The sequence below is a fragment of the Tupaia chinensis genome, unplaced genomic scaffold (assembly GCF_000334495.1).
Source record: "Tupaia chinensis unplaced genomic scaffold, TupChi_1.0 Scaffold000273_1, whole genome shotgun sequence".
NCBI classification, from domain to species: Eukaryota; Metazoa; Chordata; class Mammalia; order Scandentia; family Tupaiidae; genus Tupaia; species Tupaia belangeri.
In genome coordinates, this window is record NW_006159755.1 from 2,243,355 (window position 1) to 2,266,324 (window position 22,970).

The following is a 22,970-nucleotide window of genomic DNA, read 5'->3' on the forward strand; positions in this document are numbered from 1 at the left end:
TTTCTTTCTTTTTCTTTTTTTTTTAGGTTTCTGCCATGGGGTGTGTGTGCTCCCTGGAGAGACACAGTGAGAGGGAAAGTGAGAAATCACCTCCCCCACAGAGGGAGGGTCATGCTGCACTCCCTTCTCCATTCTCCTCCTGGGATTTTGGGCATATGTGCACATGTGCCCAGCATGATTTTTTTTTCTTTTTTGGAGAAGTTTTTGCTATAGGGTGTGTGCACTTGCCAGAGAAACAGAGAGATAGAAAGCGAGAAATCACCCCTCCAGGGGAGATGGCCATGCCGCAATCCCTTCTCCTCCATTCTTCTCTTGGGATCTTGGGCATGCAGGCACACGTGCCCAGCGTGAGTTTAAGTCACGGGGTCCAGGGCTTGAACCGTGCTCGACTACATGAGTGTCCAGCAACATAGCCATTATGCCATCTACTGGTCCCAGCTCAGCATGATTTTCAAATCATGAGGTCCAGAACTTGAAACTGCAGTCAGCTTTGTGGGAGTCCAGACCACTGCATCACCTCTTGGCCCCAATTTTTTAAAGGAATCTATATTAATTTATTTTCTCCATTCATGATGATAGAGGGTATACATATGCACATTAGAGAGAAAGAAAGAGAGAGATAAACACTCTCATCAGGGTCTGGTCACACCGAAATTCACTTTCTCAACCTCCAGCCCATTGGATCCTGGTGCATATGTGCTTCAGATGGATCAGGCCAGGGATTTAAAGTGACATCACCACGTGTGATCCAGTTCTCTTGAGCAGCACATTACCTCCATACCACAGAGCTGGCCCTTTTAAGGATACATATATCCTTAAGGCATGTTTTTGGTTTTGTTTTGCTATATGGTGCTTGAACTGACGTTCAGCAGAGCAGGGGAGATGGAAAGTGAGAAATCACCATAATGGGGGTGGCCACACCACAATCCCTTCTCCATTTATTCTCCTCTGGGGATTTTTGGGAACACACACGTACCCAGCGTGTTTTTTCAAGGCACTGAGATCTGGGACTTGAACTGCACAGGGGGTCATGTGAATCCAGCAGCCTTAATCTCCTTGACACCTGCTGGCCCTTTAACACGGATTAGCACGAGTCAGTAGTGAAGGAGGAAAAAAAGATACTTAAGAAGGTTCTTCAGAAGCTGCGTGAGAAGTGAGCCTAGCCGCAGGAAGCAAGAGAGAAGAGGCAGGTATCAGAGAAGTTCGGGAAATGTGCTTAGTGGCAGGAGGTAAGGTAAGGTAAGGTAAGGTAACTAATGGTAAATTGCAATACTTAAGCCAAAGAACTGCCCAGTTCTGGGCGTTAACTTTCCTCTCCTGACAGGGGCGAATGTTTGGGAGAACAAGTGGATTGTACATCACTTTAACCACACTCCAGCTCCCGACCTGTGATTGAGGGTAAAGGGTTAACCACCCGGTTAAAGGTCAGCTGGGTAGTAGAACGCATGCGCTCGACCTAGCTCACCCACGGGCCTCACGGCTTCAGCCAACCTTTCGCCATCTCATTTCCGTAACCGGCCGGAGGTCCCCCGGCTCCCTCCTGATTTTCTAAATGAAAGGGGACCGGCTAGAGCAGGAGAAGCGGGGCGCGCGCCCGTCTCCGGTTGCGCCTGCGCGTTGGGGTCTCCTGGGTTTCCCTCCGCCGCCCCGGCAGTCCGGCGCGATGCGTTTTCCAGCGCTGGCTCTCAGGCGCGCGCCCAGAAGGCGCCTGCGCAGAGGGACGAGGAAACTGGCGCATCCCTGTGCGGGGCCGGCGCCTGCGCGCTGTGGGCTCCGGGGCCTCCCGGCCTGAGGGAGAGGAGCGGGGAAGATGGCGGCTGTGGTGGAGAATGTAGTGAAGCTGTGAGTGGTCGTTTCTTTCTCTCTTAGACTGGGAAGTCTTACGAGGGGTCCGGGAGCAGGGGGCCGTGCGGGAAGAGACGAGCCAGGGAGGAGGACGTGCCCGGGAAGGCTGTGTTTCGACTCCTAGCGGGAGGGCAACAGGAGACTCCGGAGAAGACGTTGCGCTTCTTTGGAAACTTGTGGAGGCCCTGAGGGGGCCCGTGGGAGCCCCTGCCGGGCAGCCTCCCCGCTGTCGGGCTGTGTGACCTGAGCGCCCCTCGGGTCTTAGCTTCCAGAGCGTGGCTCCCTGGACGCGAGACTCGGCGTCCGGCCGCTCTCCTGAGACGTCTCGGTCCGGAGAAGCCAGGTCGAGGCTCGGCTGCCCCTTGCGCAGAGCAGACGGCGACCCCTCCCTGTCCGCCGCCCGCTGCGAACCTCGAAGCAACAGGCCCGGCGTCCCCAACGAGGTTGAGGATTGAAGGGCCGTTTAGAGCAAAACACCCGGGAGGGTCTTGGGTAGTAGATACTCAAGGCTAAAAAATATTCTTGGAAAGAATCTGCCGAGAAGCAGGTACAGAATGGAAAGAACTTCGGGGGAGTGGGTCTTTGCGCCAGCCAGTCGCAGGATCAGAACCCGGGAATTAGGATTGAAGCAGTCCGGGACGACCTTACAGCCCAAGGGGGCATGGTGGTAATCTGTCGTGTCCTGGCGCTGGTCAGATTTCGAGCAAAGTTAAAGTTAACGGTTATTGGGAGCACGCAGGCCTGTTAGCTGCTCCTAGTGAGTTAAAGATGCTTCGGAACCTGATTTATTCCATCCTTCTTCGTCTCTAAAGAATCCGAGTAAGTTTTGAAATGGGTTAATGCCCTATATTGGGCTTGGTGCAAGGGCAGGAAAACCGAGAGGTGTTCAGCTGTCCAGTGTGGGCTTTTCGATTTTGTCTGGATGACAAGGTAAAGGTCGGGAACTATTCAAAAGGACTCCCCTTCTTGTCAGTCTTTGTCTTCTTCTGAGCCCCCACTCTTCCCAAGAGCCTTTTTTGAGGTTGTTTCTTCCTCCTGCCTAGAGCCCTTTTCTTTGAGAATGCTTTCCCACTTCCATTAAGCTAAGTGCTTTCTCCTCCTCTTGTGGGGTTTTTCCTTTCTTTTCTTTTTAAAACTTGGTTTTTGCTCCATCCTGCTGCCTCTTTCAGCCTCCCCTCCTCCCAGCATTATTATCTTTCTCTCTGATCTGCCCACTCTGGTTTCCCCAGCTCTCTTCAGGCTGACATTTTCCGCAATTTAGAAATGACGCTGTTGATCTGCCATTTATGTAGTTGGCTTTCCTGACTCAGATGTTCTTTCTTTGTTTCCCTGCCTTTCCCTTTGTTGATTCTCTCCATCCCATTGTAAGGGAACGTTTTACGCAAACTTCATGATTCCCCCCAAATCAAAGCTTCTTACTGTACTGGGGAATGTCAGACTTGCTTAGGTTTTGAGACTGACATGTAATGAAGCTCTTCATGTTGGGAGACTTCTTCAGGGAAATAGGGTTGCCAGCCCTCTAATGTTGTGAGAGATTGCCCATTGAAATGGAGATGATTGGGGACCAGCAGTTGGTATAGGTGGGGTGCTGACTGCCACATGGCCAGCTGTGGTTCAAGTCCTGGATCTGGCGGCTTGCTTTCTTACTTTCCCTTTCTCTCTCTGGTGAGTGCGTGTACCCGCAAATTAAAAAGAACCTAATAATTTAAAAAAAAAAAAAAAAAGAAAAGAAATAGAGATGACTTCCCATTTCTCTTTAAAAAAAAAAAAACTAGAGATTGAGAGATTGCGAGCATCACTAGCCACGGTTTCTGAGTACTGTTAATGAGAAAGTAACTTTCTCTTTAGTTCTAGCTGCAGAAGGCTGTGGACTGCAATTTATACATTCTCCCACAGAACTTTCTCGTTAGGAAGAGCTTTCATTCTTATACCATTGTCATGGTGTAAAAAAATACTTATTTGGTGCTTCTCATGATGAGAGTGGGTCTAATCTGACAGCTGAGGCTATACAGAGAAATAAAGACTGCTAATTCATCTTTTCTGACTTGCATTTATCCCAGAGGGAGAATTTTCTTATCTGTAAATATGACTACTGACTAGTTTTGAAACTTTGAGTTAGGTAACAAGATCTAGAGAATAATGCTAGCATGACATTGCTTGCTGTAGGAACCTTTTCTTAAGAGCCCTTTCTCATTCTCTCTTGCTCTCTCCTAGTGAGATCCAGCCCACCCGACCCAGTGCACTTAAGTGTTTCTTTGCCAACCCTCTTACCTACAAGACCACTTGCCCCACCCACTGAAATCCCATGTAACTCATAAGACCTCTGACAGAACATCTCTCATCTGTCTCCCCCAAACTGTTTCCAGCCTCCTTGCTCTGACTTTGCAGCCTTCAGCCTTTCTGGCCCTTCCTTCCGTTTGATTTCCAGTGTCAGTATCAATTCCCATCAGCAGAAACAAAGGAGCTGCTGCACTCAGCCTTGTTTATCCAATTTTCCTCTGTGGTGAGGACGTGGCTGCCTCCTAAAGGCTTGCTCGCAAATGTGAGCCTGCTTCGTTCTCTGCTCTGCTCTCCAACACAGTATTAGTTGCGCCTACCTCAGATTACAGTTGTTATAGCTCACTGAATCAAGCCACTTGTGATATGCCTTCTCTGTGTGTGGTGTGTGTCTTTTTCACTTGGTGGGGGCATGCTAAATGGTGCAGTTGTCTATCACGACGGCTCAATGAAAGCTTCCATCAGATTCCAGAGCACGGTTTGTTGGTATAGCTTGAATTATGGATATAAGCCACAAAGACCTAATCTGTCTAGCCTTTCATGCCTGGGTTCTCTCTCTCATGGAATCCTGACATGTCAGTGCTCATATAGTCCTACCTCCCTAATCTGTAGACAAGGAACCAGGGTCCATGCAGTTTGACTGAATGTCCATGTTTACATGGTAACTTGTAGCCAAGGTCTTACTCTCGGGTCAGGTGTGACCTGTGTCTCAGACTGATCTGTTTGGGTATTTGGTTCCTATAGGAAAAAAATCACCTTTGTCTGTAGTTTACTTTATGATAGATTGAATATAAATATGATTTGTTGCACTTAGTTTGCCTTCCATTACCAAAGTACCTGTTAAACCCCAAAGGAGAATAAGGTTGGTTCTACATAGATGCCTCTTTGAAACAGATAACTCCTAGCACTGTGTAATTTTCCAGCTTTATAAAGCACTTAAAGGTTTACCTTTGATTGAGGCTGGTAGGTGGCGTGGTGGTTAGGGGTGCTGGACTCCCATATGGCCAACCATGGTTCGAGTCCCAGACCTGGTGGCTTGCTTTCTCACTTTCTCTCTCTCTCTCTTTCTCTCTCTCTCTCTCTTCCCCTCTGGTCAAGTTAGAAATGAGTAAATAAAGTTGAATAAAATAATTCTTTAAAATAAAAAAAGGTTTACCTTTCATTCAGATTTCTAATTGAGGTTTTTTTTTTTTTTTTTTTTTTAAGGTTTTTGCTATCGGGTACATGGCGCTTACCAGAGACAGACAGAGGGAAAGTGAGAATCACCCTCCCCCTCTCCGGGAGATGGCCACACTGTAATTCCTTTTCCTGGGATTTTGGGCATGCATACACACACACACACACACACACACACACACACACACGGTGTGATTTTCGAGCCTTCGAGCAGCTGGGTCTGGAACTTGAACTTTGATCAGCCATGTGGTAGTCCAGCATCTTAACCACTACACCACCTGCTTGCCCCACAAATTGAATCTTTTGAATCCCGGAGTTTTTTTCTGTATAATGTGATTGTGTGAGAATGAGTAATGGCCTGGGATAGACCTTAAAGTAAATAGGTAATGTGCTCAAAAGAAGCTTCAGAGAACTTCAGATATTAGCAGATGTCTTCCACTGAACATATAATTAGTTTATAAAAGTAATTTGGTGGTTAAACACGTAGTTCAAAAAAACATTTTTTGGGGGGAGAGGTTTTTGCTATAGGACACGTGTGCTTGCCAGAGAGACAGAGAGATAGAAAGCAAGAAATCACCCCCCTGGGGATGGTCACACTGCAATCCCTTCTCCGCCATTCTCCTCTTGGGATCTTGGGCATGCACGCACACGCTCCCAGCATGAGTTTAAGCCACAGGGTCCAGGACTCGAACTGTGATCGACTATATGGGAGTCAACGACATAGCCATTGCGCTAACTGCTGGTCCCAAATAGTTAAAAATTTAAAAAATTATAAAAGGGCATATGGAAGAAAGTCTGGTCATCCAGTTTTTTTCCTTCCAGGACTGTAATTTCTTTTCTACTACTTGGCTACGCAAATAGTAGCATCCTTTGATACTTCTCAGCATTCCAAGATAACCCACTAGTTATCTTGGGAATTTTTATCATCAATATATGAAAAGCTTCCATCTTTTCTTAATGACTAAATAGCATTTCATTTTTTGGGTATGCTGTAGTTTGCTAAATACATTTTTTTTTTTTTTTTGGAGAGATTTTTGCTATAGGGTGCGTGTGCTCACCAGACAGAGAGAGACATAGAGACAGAAAGTGAGAAATCACCCCCCGGGGGGATGGTCACGCCACAATCCCTTCTCCATTCTCCTCTGGGGATCTTGGGCATGCACGCACATGCGCCCGGCGTGAGTTTTAAGCTACCGGGTCTGGGACGCGAACCGCAGTCGACTACGTGGGAGTCCAGTGATATAGCCATTATGCTAACTGCTGGTTCCCGCTAAATACATTTTAGGGAGTCCCCTAGATCTTGAACTCTTCCCCATTTGTAAGGAGGAGTTTAACCTGCTTCTGCTGATCTTCTCAGTCATGAGGGTTAACAGACCAGCAGCTGGCGTAATGGCTATATCCACTAGACTCTCATGTAGTTAACCATGGTTCAACTCCCAGACCCAGTGACTTGAACTCACGCCAGGTGTGTGTGTCCAGGATCCCAAGAGGAGAATGGAGGATAAGGGATTGTGGCGTGGCCATCCCCCTGGGGGGCATTTTTCACTTTCTGTTTCTCTGTCTCTCTGTCTTTCTGGCAAGCACATGCACCTTATAGCAAAAAACCTCTCCAAAAAATAAGTCATGAGGGTTAAAATAAATTAACGTTTTAACAAGCACAGAATGAACATTAATTTCTTCCCTTCTTTGTGAGTTAGACTTTAGTCTGATTAGACACATGAAATCATGTGTTTCTGGTGGTAGTGTATTTGGGAAGTGCCCTTCCTCACGATGGCTTGCTCAGTGAAGGGGCTTGAAGTCCCATAAGGCAGAAGTAGAGGCAAGTAGAGCTGAAGAGCCACTCTCCCAGTCCCTTGAGCCTTCTGGAGAAGAAAATGGCAGGGGAAAAGGGTAGCTCATAGTCCTCCCGCATCCCAACACACACATCTGATCTTTATGTTCCCTACAGCCTTGGGGAGCAGTACTACAAAGATGCCATGGAGCAGTGCCACAATTATAATGCCCGCCTGTGTGCTGAGCGCAGCGTGCGCCTGCCTTTCCTGGACTCACAGACTGGAGTAGCCCAAAGCAACTGTTATATCTGGATGGAAAAACGACACCGGGGTCCAGGTGAGGGTCTAGACTCAGGAGAAGGGGAGTTAGGAGTGCACGGAGGAAGAAAGATCTTTAAGTGATGAGGGAGTTGAGAGGGTTTTCCACCTTTGGATGAATATGGTGTTTCCATGATTAGAAACCCAGGGAGAGTGAAGCAGATAGGTTCATACCAGCATCTTTGTTTTGTGCCCTGCTGAGGCCAGTTTTGGGCTTCTGGAGAACTGTGTATCAGCTAAGGCCATAAAGCTAACATCTGTTATTATTTTCTGAAAACTGTTTGACCCATCCTCCCAGACTCTATCACTATTCCTTATCCCTTCTTTAGAACTCAGTTGGGGAGGAGCTTGTCATCTAGAAAATGTTTGATATTATTTTCTAGGACAGGGTTAGGGCTTGAATTTTTCCTTCCTTCCATAGGATTGGCCTCTGGACAGTTGTACTCTTACCCAGCCCGGCGCTGGAGAAAAAAGCGGCGAGCCCACCCGCCTGAGGATCCACGACTTTCCTTCCCATCTATTAAACCAGGTAAGGCACACACTTCTTAAGCAGAGCCATCCATGGCTGACTTGCTACATGGTTAGAGGCCTGTGCCCAGTGCTAGATCTTTTTTTTCTTTTTAATTTTCCAGGGTGCACATACACTCACTAGGGAGGTAAAGAGACAGAGAAATAGAGGAGGGAAAGTGAGAAAATATCCATAAAGGATTGTCTTACCACAATCCCCTCTTCTTCATTCATCCTTTCACGACTTTGGGCATGCATGTACATGTGTGCCCAGCATGTCTTTCAAACTGTTAGGTCCAGGCTCAAACTACACAGTTGACCACATGGGATCAGCCTCTTTAACTGCCATACCATCAGCTGACCCCCAGTGCTAGATCTTGAAAATACCAAAATGATTAAGATGGGATTCCTTCCTTTAAAGAATCTGTCCAGGGCCAGCCGTGGTGGTTAAGGTGGCTGAATCCCACAGGTTGAGAGAACAACATGAAGGAGAGGCATGGTTCAAGTCCTAGACCCAGCTGCTTGAGGAAGAACTCTCTAGTTGTATGTGTGTGCATGCAAATTCTGAAAAGAGGAATAAATAGAGGAGGAAGGGGATTGTGGCATGACTGTATTCCCTTCTCTGTCACTGGCCAGCACGCATGCCCTCTGGCAAATTAAATAATAATAAAGAACTCAGTCTGTCAGGCAAAACAGGTAAATTATGGTACCAAGTGAACTAGGGTGTCTTATTTCCTGGGTAGCCTCAGAACAGAGGACATTGACAGATCTTTGGTTAACTATAGTACTGTGTAGACTCAGAGCAGTCTGCTGAGCCTTGCTTTGTTCGGAACCTTGATTGCAGATACAGACCAGACCCTGAAGAAGGAGGGGCTGATTTCTCAGGACGGCAGCAGTTTAGAGGCTCTCTTGCGCACTGACCCCCTGGAGAAGCGAGGTGCCCCGGATCCCCGAGTTGATGATGACAGCCTGGGCGAGTTTCCTGTGACCAACAGTCGAGCTCGGAAGGTACATTCCTGTGGCTAAGGGAACTTTAATGGAAGCCAGCCTCCTTTTTATCAGGGCCATCCAGTTACCAGAACTGAAGCAGAAGCTGTGGGCTGGGAGGACGGCTCCTGTAGTTCTGTTCCTGCCTCATTCCCTTATAAACGCTGGGGACTGATTAGTTTCTCTCTCCATCCAGTCTTTTCTACTTTTCTTCTAAGTACAGACTGTCGCTCTTTCATCTTCTGTCACAGAAGTCTTTATCACAAAGTTTTTTGATGCCTAGGGTTACATAGGTGAAACAGACTGGTCCTTGCTAACGTGGAAGATCAAACTATATATAAAAATAAGAGCTAAAAATAAGCCAGGCACTGTGCAAAGTACTTTTTCTTGCTCTTTTGCCTTTGATCTATACAACTTCGTGGAATAGGTCTTTTGGTCCTCTTTTCACAGCATGGAGGCTGAAGTAGAGCAATTTAAAAAATTCCCACAAGGTCATACAAATAAGCAACAGAGTTCTCATTTAGACTAGGAAGTGAGTATCAGATAAAAACCACGGATAACATGTCGGGAGTGGCCATTCAGTTGCAGGAAAGGGCATGACTACTTGGGGTATCAGAGAAGGTTTTATGCAAACATGGCATTTGATTTGACCCCTCGAAGGTGGTTGGAAAGTCATTCCAGGTCAAAGGAACAACGTGAAGAGGAGCCCAGAGAAAGGAAAGTCCTGCATCAAAGGTAGCAGGTTCAGGATAGTAGGATGCTTGAAAGGGTAGTGTTAAGGAAGCAGGCTCGTATGGATAGAACTGAGTCCTGGAGGTGGTTCTGAGTGGTCTTAGCCAGTTCCACCTGGGAGCTTTGTGGTGCATATTATTTCTGTTCAATCTGAACTTTCTATCCACTTAGCGGATCTTAGAACCAGATGACTTCCTGGATGATCTCGATGATGAGGACTATGAAGAAGATACTCCAAAGCGGCGGGGCAAGGGGAAATCCAAGGTGAGGGGCCAGAATGCTGCCTGCAGCCTAGGGCAGGGTAGCCTGGGGAGTTGGATGGCTTAGTTCTTGTGATTGCCTTTATTTCTTCTCAGGTGAGATTAACAGCCACTTCCTAGACAAGCCTAGACACTTAAGTAAGTGCATCTTTTTGCTGTTCTTGACAGGGTAAGGGTGTGGGCAGTGCCCGTAAGAAGCTGGATGCTTCCATCCTGGAGGATCGGGACAAGCCCTATGCCTGTGACAGTGAGTGCCTCACAAGTGGGTGGGTAGTCCTTGCTTTGGACTCAGCTCCTGCTCAGGATGTGAGAGGAGGGAGGGTTGAGTTTTTGCCCTGCGTGGTAAAACAAGCCTGGGCTCTTGCCTGCTGACTGGATCCCTCTGAAACCTCTGGAAAGCCTGGGTCTCTGCTACAGAATGGGTGGGACCTGCATGCTCTGGGAGAGGTTTCTGCTGTCCTCTGGGGTGGGAGTGCTGGGACGGAGACCCACAGCAGGCAGGGTTGGCTTCTCAATAGATGGCACCCACGTCTGCTGGCCCCAATTGAGCCTGGGCCCCCGGGATCCAATGCCGAGTGCTTCGATGTCTGTTCTCTTTCCTTTCTCTCTGGCTCGCCCCCCTTCTGTCCCTCTGTCCTGGGAGCACCATCACCACTGGGTTTTCTTTCTCGTTTGCTCTGCTTTTTTGCTGCTATTGCCGCTCCTGTCTTAAGTGTATCAAGGCCTTCTTCTCATGACTTTTCTTTCTGTCTTTCAGATAGTTTCAAACAAAAGCATACCTCGAAAGCGCCCCAGAGAGGTAGCTCTCTCAACTTTTCAGACTTTTGGTTTTCCTATCCCTTTTTCCCTCCTCCCGTGTTCCTCCTGGCTTTCTTATCTCCTGTGGTGCTAGTTTTTAAATCTCTGGCATGGGGTTAGGAGTGTGGAACTTCTGTTGTGCTCCACTCCTCCAAGTCCTGGCAGCTGCCTTCAACACTGCTTGTCTCCCACAAATTTGCTCTTTGGGCCACTCAGCCCAGTTCATGGAGTAGTTTCAACAGCATTATTAGGAACTTATTACAGAGAGATCCATCTGTTCCCACTTCCCACAAACAGCTTGGTGGTCAGCTAATGTTCCCTGCCATCCTGCCACCTCCTCCCATCCTCACTTCCCATTTCTTCCTGCTGGCCTTCTCGACCTTTGTATCAGTGCTGCAAATGATAAGATGCCTCATGGAGATCTGCTTTCCTAGCTGGCTGGCAGACACTGAGCAAGGCACTGATGTAGAAGTGTATTTATATTTGGGAGGATCATCTGCCCCTGTTAGCTCAGTTGATAAGTTATCCTCAAAGACCTACCCCTTAATCTTATCTCGAGTTAGCAGAGATGGGCTCTATGGTATGTATGGGCTAGCATGAGCCTCCCATATTTACCGAGGGCTGAAAAGTTTGAAATGTTTTCCTTAGCATTCCCCCCTCCTGCCATACTACAAGACTAAACATTCCCCTCCCTTTCTTCACCTGGAGCTCCCCAGACCACTACTATTCCTAGGACAAGTGGTGATGTGGCAAAGATTCAGCCCCCCAAAAGCCAATGTGGAAGAGCAGTGGTGGCCATGGAGTTGGGGTTTAGGAGGGAGAAGAACCCAGAAGCTAGAGGGCCCCAGGACCTGATGCTCCTGGCTGAGGGGAGGGGATCTGCCCCAGAATAGATCTGGTGGGGGTGGTGGTGGTGGCCTTGTGACTCAGGTAGAGCCCCACAGCTTGCAGGGTGGGATGTGGCACTCTCCCAATACCTTTCTCTGTGATCTTTTCACTCAGTTTGTGGAAAACGTTACAAGAACCGACCAGGCCTCAGTTACCACTATGCCCACTCCCACTTGGCTGAGGAAGAGGGCGAGGATAAGGAGGACTCCCAACCACCCACCCCCGTTTCCCAGAGGTCTGAGGAACAGAAATGTAAGCTGGAGTATTGGAGGTAGTGGGCCAGCCTGATTATGAAAGCTCCTTGCAGGGATGTTGAGTGGCCCATGGACCCCCAAGGGTAGCATCAAAGCTTTTCTCTTTCATCCTGTAGCCAAGAAGGGTCCTGATGGCTTGGCCCTACCCAACAACTATTGCGACTTCTGCCTGGGGGACTCAAAGATCAACAAGAAGACAGGACAACCTGAGGAGCTGGTGTCCTGTTCTGACTGTGGCCGCTCAGGTACTTCCACACCTTGGAAGAGAGGGCTGCTGCAGCACACAGTCCCTAAGGGGCTGTTGGATTGCTGGCTTCCAGTGCTGTCACAGTTGGCCAGCTTGCCTCAGCTGCTCCTGGCCAGGGAAGATGTAGCCATAGGCAGTGGACTGCTCTTTTTCCTCATTTCTGGATGCCTATTTTTCTCACTCTCCTCCCCCACAGGGCATCCATCTTGCCTCCAGTTTACCCCAGTGATGATGGCGGCAGTGAAGACCTACCGCTGGCAGTGCATCGAGTGCAAGTGCTGTAACATCTGCGGCACCTCTGAGAATGATGTGCGTCCTCTGCCCCCTCCCCAGCATGGCTCCTGGGCTTTTACTCTTCTTCACAAAGTTCTTTCTAAAAGGGAGCAAGATCCTTCCCACATGCCTATCTCCAGCATCCCAGTCAAAATTCTTGCTTTGTTGGCAGATATTTATTGAGTACTGACTTTATGTCAGGCACTGAGGATACTAAAGACAAGCAAGGTGCCTGCTCTCGTGGATTTACATTCTTACAATATCAATAAGCAAGAAATGAATGAGGTTTTTATGAGGTGTCATGAAGAAAATAAACCTGTAATGGAGCAGAGGGTAACTGGATAATTGATTTAGATTCGATAGTCAGAGATGGTTTTCTAATGAGGCAATATTGGTTGAAATGTGAATAATACCTACAAGCCAGTCCAAGAAGGTCTGGAGGTAGAGCATTCTCAGCAAAGAGCAACCATTCTTAAGGCAGACAGGCTAGTGTGTTGAGGCCAAATGGTCAGCTGAGTCTTCCTGCATGTGGGAGAGCATGGTAAGCAGTCGGGTAAGAGGAGGTAGACACCATGAGGTCTCTGTGACCTTGGACTAGAGGAAAGCTGTTGGAAATTTTTAATCAAAGAAGTGACATGGATGTCTTAGTTTTTTTTTTTTTTTTTTTAAATAAAGTAACTGACTGAGTTGTGGAGAACAGTAAGGGACCAGAGAGGAAACTGATCAGTTGGGAGCTCTGGTAGAATCTGGGTGACAGATGACAGTGGTCTCATCTGAGTTTCCTACCCAGAGATTCCTGCACCAATTCTTACCTGTCACCTCCCTGCCCCTTGTGGAGGTAGAAGTAGCAATGTTCACATAAGCCCTCTTCCTATGCCCACCTCTGCCCACTGTGGCCTGAGGCACATGAGTCATTTAGCTCCCTCTTCCTCATCCTTCTTGCCTTCTCTAGGACCAGCTGCTCTTCTGTGATGACTGTGATCGTGGCTACCACATGTATTGTCTCACCCCATCCATGTCTGAGCCTCCTGAAGGTAAGTTGCCCAGATCTCTTACTCAGAACATCTCTTTTATTAATAACTTGGAAAATCACTTGTACAGTAAATACTGAATTCTGTGCTCTTTGTTATCCAAATTAGGGAGTTAGCCATCTTGCCTTGATTCAGTTCAGAATGCTTTCCTAGCAGTTCAGCTTAAAGGTTTAATGTTTGCGTGTTATTATCAGTTATATTTCTAAACATAGAAAGTCGGTAGCCCACGGGAACCAGCAGTTAGTGTAATGGCTATGTCACTGGACTCCCACATAGTCAACCGTGGTTTGAGTCCCGGACCCGGTGGCTTAAAACTCACGCCGGGCGCGTGTGCGTGCGTGCCCAAGATCCTGAGAGGAGAATGGAGGAGAAGGGGTTGTGGCGTGACCATCCCCCCGGGGGGTGATTTCTCACTTTCTGTCTCTCTGTCTCTCTCTGTCTGTCTGGCGAGTGCACGTGCCCTATAGCGAAAATCTCTCCAAAAAAAAAAAAAATCAGTAGCCCAGGAACAGCAGTTGGCATAATGGCTGTGTTCCTGGACTCCCATGTAGTCAATTGCACGGTTCGAGTCCCGGATCCAGTGGCTTAAACTCAGACCGGGCTCATGCACATGTGTGCCCAAGATCCCAAGAGAAGAATGGAGGAGAAGGGGTTGTGGCGTGACCATCCCCCCTGGGGGGTGATTTCTTGCTTTCTGTCTGTCTTTCTGATGAGTGCACGTGCCCTATAGCAAAAAAACTCTCAAAAACAAATAAACAAACAAACAAATCAGCAGCCCAAGAGAAAACAGATGCTAAGTAGAGAACAGTCTCCCATGAAGCAATTTGTCTCCTCTAACTACTCCAGGAAATTCAGTTTATAGCTTGTTTGATGTGAAACTTCTATATTAGCCCTCTGACTTTGTAGATCTGAGTGTTCTTTTTCCCTCTCTTCCCCCTTCCCAGTTTGGAAATAAGCAAACTTACTGCTGTCCAGTAGTTTAACAATACTCCAAGTTTATGAAAGCTCTTCACCAAAACCAGTGGTGGCACCAAGAAGTGGCTGCCTTTCCAGAAGTCCTTTCCAGCTGGGTTTCTGTGCCTAAACCCCTCCTATGTAGAAACCTGGAACCTTGCTTAGGAGGATGTGAATGCCCAGCAGCTATTACTGTACACATAGATGTAGGCCAGCATTACAGATTACAGAAAGTGGTTCCCTGTGTGATGGAAGCTGACTTGTAATATAGGTCAAACTGCTGTCACTGCTCTAGAGAATGAGGCCACTGGCAGTCTGACTGAGTGTCCTTTAGCAACTTCAGGGGCTCACTCAGCTACTGTCATACCAACTTTGAAGAAGTGGTGTGCTTTGTATTTTGTTTTTTTAACTGTCAAGTATCAGTTTACAGACAAAGTCTACAATGTCTACAGAAGTTCTTTTAAACTTCCTATTGAAGTGCTGTTGGACTCTGAGGTACTGGAGAGCTGAATGCCTGAGTGCTCTCACTAGGATATTAGGATCCTGAGGTTCAGAAGTTCTCAAAGTCATTAGATGGTCTGTGTTAGACCACCTTCTGTGGTGTAGGTTGGCGAACTGATCTGCAGACCAAATCTAGCCACAGCCAGTTTATTTAGCTTGCATGGTAAAAATGGTTTTAAAGACAGTTTTTTAAATAATTTATTTTAGCATTATTATTATTATTATTATTATTTTTAAAACTTGCTATAGGACACATATGCTTACGAGAGAGAGAGAGCCACCAGATCAGGATTCAAACCACCATCAGCTATGTGGGAGTCCAGCACCTTAGCCATATAAATGGGGCCAGCAGGTGATGTGGTGGTTAAGGCGCTGGACTCCCACATGGCTGACTGAGGTTCCAGTACATGACCTGGTAGCTTACTTTATCTATTTCCCTCTCTCGCTCTCTCTCCCAGTCTCTTTCTGTTCTAACTAAAAATAAGTAAATAGATCAATAAAGAAAGAAAGAAAAAGAAAGAATTATTAAAAAAAAAATTACGCTGAGAACCAGCAGTTAGTGTAATGGCTATGTTGCTGGACTCCCACATAGTTGACCGCGGTTCGCATCCCGGACCCGGTAGTTTAACACTCACGCCGGGCGTATGTGCATGCGTGCCCAAGATCCTGAGAGGAGAATGGAGTAGAAGGGATTGCGGTATGACCATCCCCTCTGGGGGGTGATTTCTCGCTTTCTGTCTCTCTGTCTCTCTCTGTCTGTCTGGCGAGCGCACACGCCCTATAGCGAAAACCTCTCCAAAAAAAATTAAAAATTAAAAAAAATAAAAAAATTACGCCAGGCATGTGTGCCCAAAATCCCAGGAGGAAAAGGGATTGTGGTGTGGCCATCCTGGGGGGTGATATCTCACTTTCTATATTTGTGTACTCTATGACAGCCCCCCCCAATGAAGATATGAATAACAAAGCCTAAAATATTTAATACCTTCCTTTTTATGTAGAAGCTTGCCAATCTTGTTCATTGACCTCTGGATGAGAAAGAACCACCTTCTTACATTTTTTTAAAAAGAATTATTTTTAAAATTTTATTTATTCTTTTTTTTCTTTTTCTTTTTTTTTTTTTTTTTGCTATAGGGCACGTGCGCTGGCCAGACAAAGAGAGACAAGATCTCCTCCTGGAATCATGGGCAAAGGATTATTTATTTATTTAATTAACTTGACCAGAGGGGAACAGAGTTAGAGAGAAAGCATGAAAGCAAACTGCCGGGTCCAGGACTCAAACTGTGGTCAGCCATGTGGGAGTCCAGCACCCTTAACCACCACTCCATCTGCCAGCCCTGGCCCTAAAGATTATAATCATGATCATGTCCTGTGAGAGAAACCAATTTTCATCTCTCATAAGAAAGAGCTTTCTGTGAAAATCACCCTAGATGAGATGGGCTTCCACTATCACAAGGTGTCTAAGTAAAGGCTGAGGGGCCTGATCAGAAGAAAAGAGGTAAACTATGACAGCCAACCCTTTATGACCTGAGTCTAGTCTGATACAAAAACAGAAAATAATTGTCCCTTATAATAAAAATAACTGGTGGGGACAGCAGGTGCATAGTGTTTAAGGTGCTGGATTCTCACATGGTTTGACTGTACTTCGAGTCCCAGACTTGGTGTCTTGAAACTTATGCCAGGTGTGGCGTGTGCATGTATGCCCAAAATACTGAGAGGAAAATGGAGAAGGGAGAAGGGTTCATAGCATGGCATGCCTATTCTTCCTGAGGGGTGATTTCTCACTTTTTCTGTCTCTCCAGTGAGCGCATGAGTCCTCTAGCAGAAACCTCTCTTTTAAAAAAAACAGGCAAACAAGCAAACAAAAAATTACTGGCTCATACCTTACTAACAGTTACTATTGTTGAATTCACATGCACACACGCACATATATACACACATATGAAACAAAATTAGTCCTTAATATCTTGAAATTGTATATAATTATACATGTGTGTATTAGGACAATACTCTGGGGAAAGAATCCTCAACTTTTTTTTTGTCCAAGGGTACATGCACTCTTCAGAGAGAGACAGAGGGAGAGGAGAAAGCACCATGGGAAATGGTCATGCCGCAGTCCCTTTTCTTCCATCTATCCTTCCTTTTAGGACTTTGGGCATATGGACACATGTACCCAGCGTGTTTCTCAGGACTCAAACCACATGGTCAGTAGAGTGGGATCCAGCTCCCTATCTACCAGGCCATGGAGCCGGCCCAGGAACCACCACTTTTATCAGCTCTTCAGAGATATATGAAATCTTACAATAAAAAGTGTAAGAACGTGGGGGCCAGTAAGGTGGTGTGGTGGTTAAGGTGCTAGACACTCCCACATGGCTGACCATTGTTCGAGTCCTGGACCTGGTGGTTTGCTTTCTCTCTCTCTCTCTCTCTCTCTCTCTCTGTCATTGTATGTCTCTCTCTGGCCAAATTAATTAATTTGATAATTTATTAGATTGTTGGGAAAGTTAATGACTTTTTTTTTTTTTTTGAGAGTTTTTTTGCTATAGGGTGCGTGCACTCGCCAGACAAACAGAGAGAGAGACAGAAAGTGAGAAATCACCCCCCCAGGGGGGATGGTTACGCTGCAATCCCTTCTCCTCCATTCTCCTCTCGGGATCTTGGGCACACACGCACCTGCACCTGGCGTGAGTTCTCAGCCACTGGGTCCGGGACGCAAACCGCGGTTGACTACGTGGGAATCCAGCGACATAGCCATTACGCTAACTGCTGGTTCCCATGACTTTTTTTTTTTAAGAGTAATTTTATTTATTTATTCATTCGTTCATCTATTTTAATTTGACCAGAACCAGACACAGAGAGAGAAAGTGAGAAAGCAAGCCACCAGGCCCGGGTCTTAACCGTAGTTGGCCATATGGGATTATCCAGCGCCTTAACCATCATGCCATCTGCTAACCCCCCACATACTTCTCTATGTAAAAAGGCATCATGACTTTCCCAGCAACCCAAAATTTCATTCACCTTCATTGACAACAATACTCCATGGTAGTTGAAGACCTGGAGGCTCCTCCCAGCTCAGGATAATTATGACACTTTGCTATTACAGAACATCTCCTGTCCTTGGAGCTGATCTGTTACTGAAAATGGGATGTGGAGAATGGAGGGACAGTACATGTCCTGTGAGTATGTGGGACCCATTCTGACCCCACTGTGCTTCTTTGCAGGAAGCTGGAGTTGCCACTTATGTCTGGACCTGTTGAAGGAGAAAGCATCCATCTACCAGAACCAGAATTCCTCTTGATATGGCCACCCTCCAAACCCTATACATTTAAGGCTATTTCTCTCCTCCACCTTGTTTTTCATATCTACCTTTCCCACCCTCCTCCTCTCTTTCACAAGTCCAGAGAACCTTGGGGTGGTCATGCCAACCTGCCTTTGGCATCAGCAAGCTAAGATGGCAGCTCTGGCCGCCTCTGGCCCCAGGCCCTCAGGGAGAAAGGAGCAGCACACTGCCCCAAGGCACACCTGTGGGCCAGCTTCTCTCTGCTCTCCATGAAGTGCATTCACTCTGCTTGCCTTGGGCCCAGGCCCTGGTGACCACAGGGTTCAGCGTCCTCCAAGAAAGTGGCAGAGCAGCTCACTTGTTTCTCGGCTCTGCCTCCACTCTGGTCTGCGGGGTTTTCCCTTCTGGAGGCAAGTCAAGCTTGGGCCTCTTTGTCGAAAGCAGCTGGGAGTGAGCGGGAGGAAGCTTCACATGCCCTTTGTGCTGCTTAGCCTCGCCTCTTTCCTCTGGAGTGGCTCTCTGCAGCCCTCTGTCCCTGCTACACAGGGTCCTTTGCCTAGCCAGGATGCTTTCAGTCACCTTCCTGGCTCAACCCTGACCCACTCCACCCTGCCCTGGGGGAGTAGCAACTTCACTCTGTTCTTCCCTGTGCTTCCCTGGCTCGTTTTTGGGCTGTCTGTAGTGACTGACCGAAGCATTCTCCACCCTCAGAACTTCCCATCTTCTGCCTCCCCTCCTTATTCCCTTTGGTTTTGTGGGGAGAGGGGAAGTACCGGGGGGCCAGGCTAAAAGCTTGGGAGCCACAGGGAGATGTTGGATAATGTGCCTGTTTTTTAACTCGATGAAAAAGCCTACCTCCAAAATCCCTTTTTTGTTCTTCCTGGACCTGGGCCTTCAGCCTCCTGCTCTTCACTGAATTGGGAGCCTCTGCCTCCTGCCCTGTGTATCCTGGGTCATGAGGAAACCACATAGACATCCCTTTCTACCCTTGCACACTCACTAGCAGCTGGTAAGATCTTCATGCCATGACTTCCTCAGTTTTTTGCATAGTGGCACTGACATTAAGTAGCACAGGGGACAATCTATTCCAGGACACCTTGGAATGTCCTCCCCTCAGCTATGGGCAGGCCCTAACTCACTGTTGTCACTTTGGAGTTTAGGTGTCTTTTCTCCCCCTTTCTTTAGTTACTGTATTCTAAACATTAGTAAAAATAAATGTTTTTACACGGAGCCTTTTGCTGGATGGTTTGTCTACTGACTTTCCCTGTTAAGTGATTTTATCCTACAGCTCTTCCTTAGGATGATGGCGGGTTTTTTTTATTTTTTAAGACAGAATTTTTTACTTAACTGGAGAAACAGCAAAAGTGAGAAATCATCCCCCAGGGGATGACCATGTAAGCAATCCCTTTCCCTCTAGTCTCCTCGTGAACATGCCGACACATGTACCTGGCATGAGTTTCAAGCCGTTGGGTCCAGGACTCAAACCTCAGTCAGCTATGTAAGAGTCCTGTGACGCAACCACTGTACCATCTGCTGGTCTCAAGACTTTTTTTCTTTTTTTTTTTTAGAGAGATTTTTGCTATAGGGTAGGTATACTCGGCCAGAGAGACAGACAAGCAAGAAATCACCCCCCAGGGGGGATGACCACAATCCCTTCTCCATTCTTCTCTCATGATCTTGGGCATGCATGCTCAGATCATGCCCTATAGAAAAATCTCTTTCAAAAAAAATTTTTGTTTGTTTGAGAGTTTTTTTGCCTTAGGCCTTGTGTGCTTGTCAGAGACAGTGAAAGGGAAAGTGAGAAATCTTTCCCCCAGCAAAGATGGCCACACTCATATACCTTCCCCATTCTCCCAAGATCTTGGGCACACACACACAAGTGCTAGTGTGATTTTGAAACCACTGGGTTCAGGATTTGAACTGCCATCAACATAACTGCTACATTATCTGCTAGCCTGTATCATTTTCTAATTTGACCAGAGAAAGACAGGGTAAGTGAGAAATCAAGCTACCAGGTCTGGGACCTGAACCTTGGTTGGCTATGTGGGTGTTCAACATCTCAGTCACCATGCCACCTGCTGGTTCCCCAAATTAGATTTTTGTTGAACTCCAATAGTAAAGCAGATATAAAATTGGTTATTTTGTTTGTTTTGATTTGTTATATAAAATTCAAGTTTATAACAATTCCTTGTTATAAAGAACAGTGGGGCAAGCCAGATGGTTAAGGTGGCTGGATTCCACATGGCTGACTATAATTCAAGTCCCAGACCCAGTGGCTTGAAAAACGCCAGGTGTGTGTGTGTGTGTATGCCCAAAATTCTAAGAAGGTAATGGCGAAGGGATTGCAGAATGGACATTCTCCCTTAAGGGTGGGGGGGTGGTGATTTCTCACGTTCTCTCTTTTTTTCTGGTAAGCATGTGTGCCTTACAGCAAACTGGAAAAAAATTTTTTTCTTAATTTTTTTTTTTTTTTTGAGAGGTTTTTGCTATAGGGCACATGCGCTCACCAGAAAGTCAGAGAGAGACAGAGAGACAGAAAGCGAGAAATCATCCCCCAGGGGCAATGGCCACACCACAATCCCTTTTCCATTCTCCTCTCAGGATCTTGGGCACACACCCACATGCACCTGGCATGAGTTTAAGCCACCAGGTCCAGGACTCGAACTGTGGTCGGTTACATGGAAGTCCAGTGATATAGCCATTACGCCAACTGCTGGTCCCGAATTATTTAATTTTATTTATTCTTTCATTTATTTTAATTTGACCAGAAAGGGAGAGAGTGTGAGAAAGAAAAGGAAAGTGAGAAAGCAAGCTGCCTGGTCCAGGACTCCAACCAGTCGGACTTGTGAGAGTCCACCACCCCACCCCCGCCAAAAAATTTTTTAAGAGGATTTGAGGGACCAGCAGATGCTGTAATGGTGTGGCTGAACTCCCGTGTAGTCAACTGTGGTTCAAATCCTGGACCTGGTGGCTTAAAACTCACGCTGGGCTCATGTACGGCTGTGCTTATGATCCTGAGAGGAGAAGGGATTGCTGCATGGCCATTCCCCCCCCCCATGGGGGATTTCTTGCTTTCTGTCTGTCTCTTTGTGTTTCTGGTGAGCACATGTGTCCTATATCAAAAATCTCTTTTAAAAAAAGCCACAGGCCTCTCAAAGTGCGTTTTTCTGGAATATTCTGAAAACTTGCCTATTGGAAAGCTGAAGACTGGTCTGTGTTCAGTAAATAAGCAGGGTTCTCCGTACAGGGAATTGTGTGAAGAACAGAGCACAGCCTATCTTGCATTTACACTGAAGTAGGCCAGGAGTAGAGGGAGTAAAGCAGTGATCTTTATGGCTCAGTAAGGGCTGGAAGAGGAATAGACAAAATGAGAACACTAGCGAACATTTGTGTAAGGAAATTTGAGAAGGGCTTATGTAAGGTAAGATCTAGGATGCGTTGTGTTCTGAATGTACCCTAATTTCATGTGTTGAAATTTTATTGTGATGGGGTCAACAGGTGCTGGATGTTAAGGTGGCTGAACCCCACATGGCCAACTGCCTAGTTTGAGTCCTGGATCTGGTGGCTTGGGAAACACGCCAGATACATGTGTGCGTGTGCATGCGTGCCCGAAATGTTGAGAATGGAGAAGAGATTGCAGGGCGTGGCCATACCTTCAGGGGTGATTTCCCACCTCCCTTCAGGGAGTACATGTGCTCTATAGTGAAACTTAAAAAGTGATGGCATTAAGAGGATGAAAACTAGTTATGTTACTCTAGTGTTGAAAGATGAAGCCTCTGGGAAGAGAGTAAACCTGAATTTACATTGCAACTCAAAACTAATAACAAAATCACCATGATGACTGAATCTTTGTGGGTTTATAGGAGGGAGAGTGCTGTGATGGCCTCAGAAGGCCCTCGCCAGATGCTGCCTCTGGACCTTCGACCTCCAACCAGTGTGGTGAATAAACCTCTATTCTCTCTTTTTTTTTTTTTTTTTTTTTTTTTTCTTGGGGCGCTCGCCAAAAAGAGAGAGAAAGCGAGAAATCACCCGAGGGGGGATGGCCAGGCTGCAATCCCTTCTCCATTCTCTCAGGATCTTGGGCATGCACGCCTGGCGTGAGTTTAAGCCACCGGGTCTGGGACTCGAATCTCGGTCGACTACATGGGAGCCCAGCGACATAACCATTATGCTAACTGCTGGCCCAACCTCTATTCTCTTAAATTACCCAGAAGTGGGTATTTTATTAGCAGTAGGAGGAAGTAGAACGAGATGGGACTTGAAGGACAGTATCAGTCAGTAGAGAAGGGGCAGGGATGGAAGCTAGGAGAGGCAGAGGGCTACGAGTAGGGAGCTGTGTGAAGGGAAGGAATGTGAGGCCAGGCAGCAGGTGGCCGTTGGGGACGTTGGGGACGGGAGCCCTGGACAGCGGGTAAGGTGTCTACATTTAATTCAGAACTGAAGGTTAGCAAAAGAGGGAGTAATCTTGACTTCAGAAACTAATCTTGCCAAGAGGTACCAAAACTAATAACTATTAGTCCTCACTCTCCCGAAATCAGACTGTCCCCCCACCCACCCAGTAGTTTTTCCATAGCCAGGCACATGGACCTGAGGACAGCGCTGTCCATGGTAACTATCTTAAACCTGCTTCCATTTTCTCCTTTCATCATTTTCCTCCGACTCCGTGAGGGCCATTATCTGTTTGGCAGCCGAGGAAGCGGAGGCTGCCTAGGGTCATAGCCAGAAAGGCCATGGGACGTCAAGTCAGCTCCGCAGCCTTCACTCCGAGGGCATGTCAGGCCCGGAGGACGGTCCCCCGCGTTTGGCCGCGACTCTGGGACTCCCGCGGGGTGCTGGCTCCGCCTCCCGCCGGGTCCGGCAGGAAGGTCCACCC

General features: G+C 47.1%; 2 protein-coding genes across 3 annotated transcripts in view; both read left to right on the forward strand.

The window, feature by feature from the left end:
• The first annotated feature begins 1,702 nt into the window (after positions 1-1,702).
• DPF2 (double PHD fingers 2) lies at positions 1,703-19,327 on the forward strand. Of its 2 annotated transcripts, XM_006149887.3 has the most exons (12): positions 1,703-1,842; positions 7,247-7,407; positions 7,810-7,917; positions 8,740-8,903; positions 9,786-9,878; positions 10,043-10,121; positions 10,632-10,673; positions 11,675-11,812; positions 11,931-12,059; positions 12,258-12,370; positions 13,287-13,368; positions 18,039-19,327. In XM_006149887.3, exons 1-12 carry the CDS (start codon positions 1,811-1,813, stop codon positions 18,113-18,115), a joined length of 1,218 nt encoding a protein of 405 aa, XP_006149949.1. In that variant the 5' UTR covers positions 1,703-1,810; the 3' UTR covers positions 18,116-19,327. The 2 variants fall into 2 exon arrangements, with proteins under 2 accessions (XP_006149949.1, XP_006149950.1); XM_006149888.3 differs by lacking the exon at positions 10,632-10,673.
• A 2,468-nt stretch (positions 19,328-21,795) lies between these two features.
• Positions 21,796-22,970, forward strand: part of TIGD3 (tigger transposable element derived 3) — a 4,339-nt gene continuing 3,164 nt past the window's right edge. Inside the window, exon 1 of the mRNA XM_006149889.3 lies at positions 21,796-22,036. The gene's annotated coding sequence lies outside the window, so the exon portion shown is untranslated. The remainder of the gene's footprint in view (positions 22,037-22,970) is intronic.

What these genes read in the sequence shown, in the direction of transcription:
- DPF2 (XM_006149887.3), top strand. Translation starts at nt 1,811, where the DNA reads ATGGCGGCTGTGGTGGAGAATGTAGTGAAGCT. An exon ending in GGGGCAAGGGGAAATCCAAG is followed by an intron (nt 9,879 to 10,042) that starts GTGAGGGGCCAG and finishes TGTTCTTGACAG; the next exon opens with GGTAAGGGTGTGGGCAGTGC. An exon ending in CATGTCTGAGCCTCCTGAAG is followed by an intron (nt 13,369 to 18,038) that starts GTAAGTTGCCCA and finishes GCTTCTTTGCAG; the next exon opens with GAAGCTGGAGTTGCCACTTA.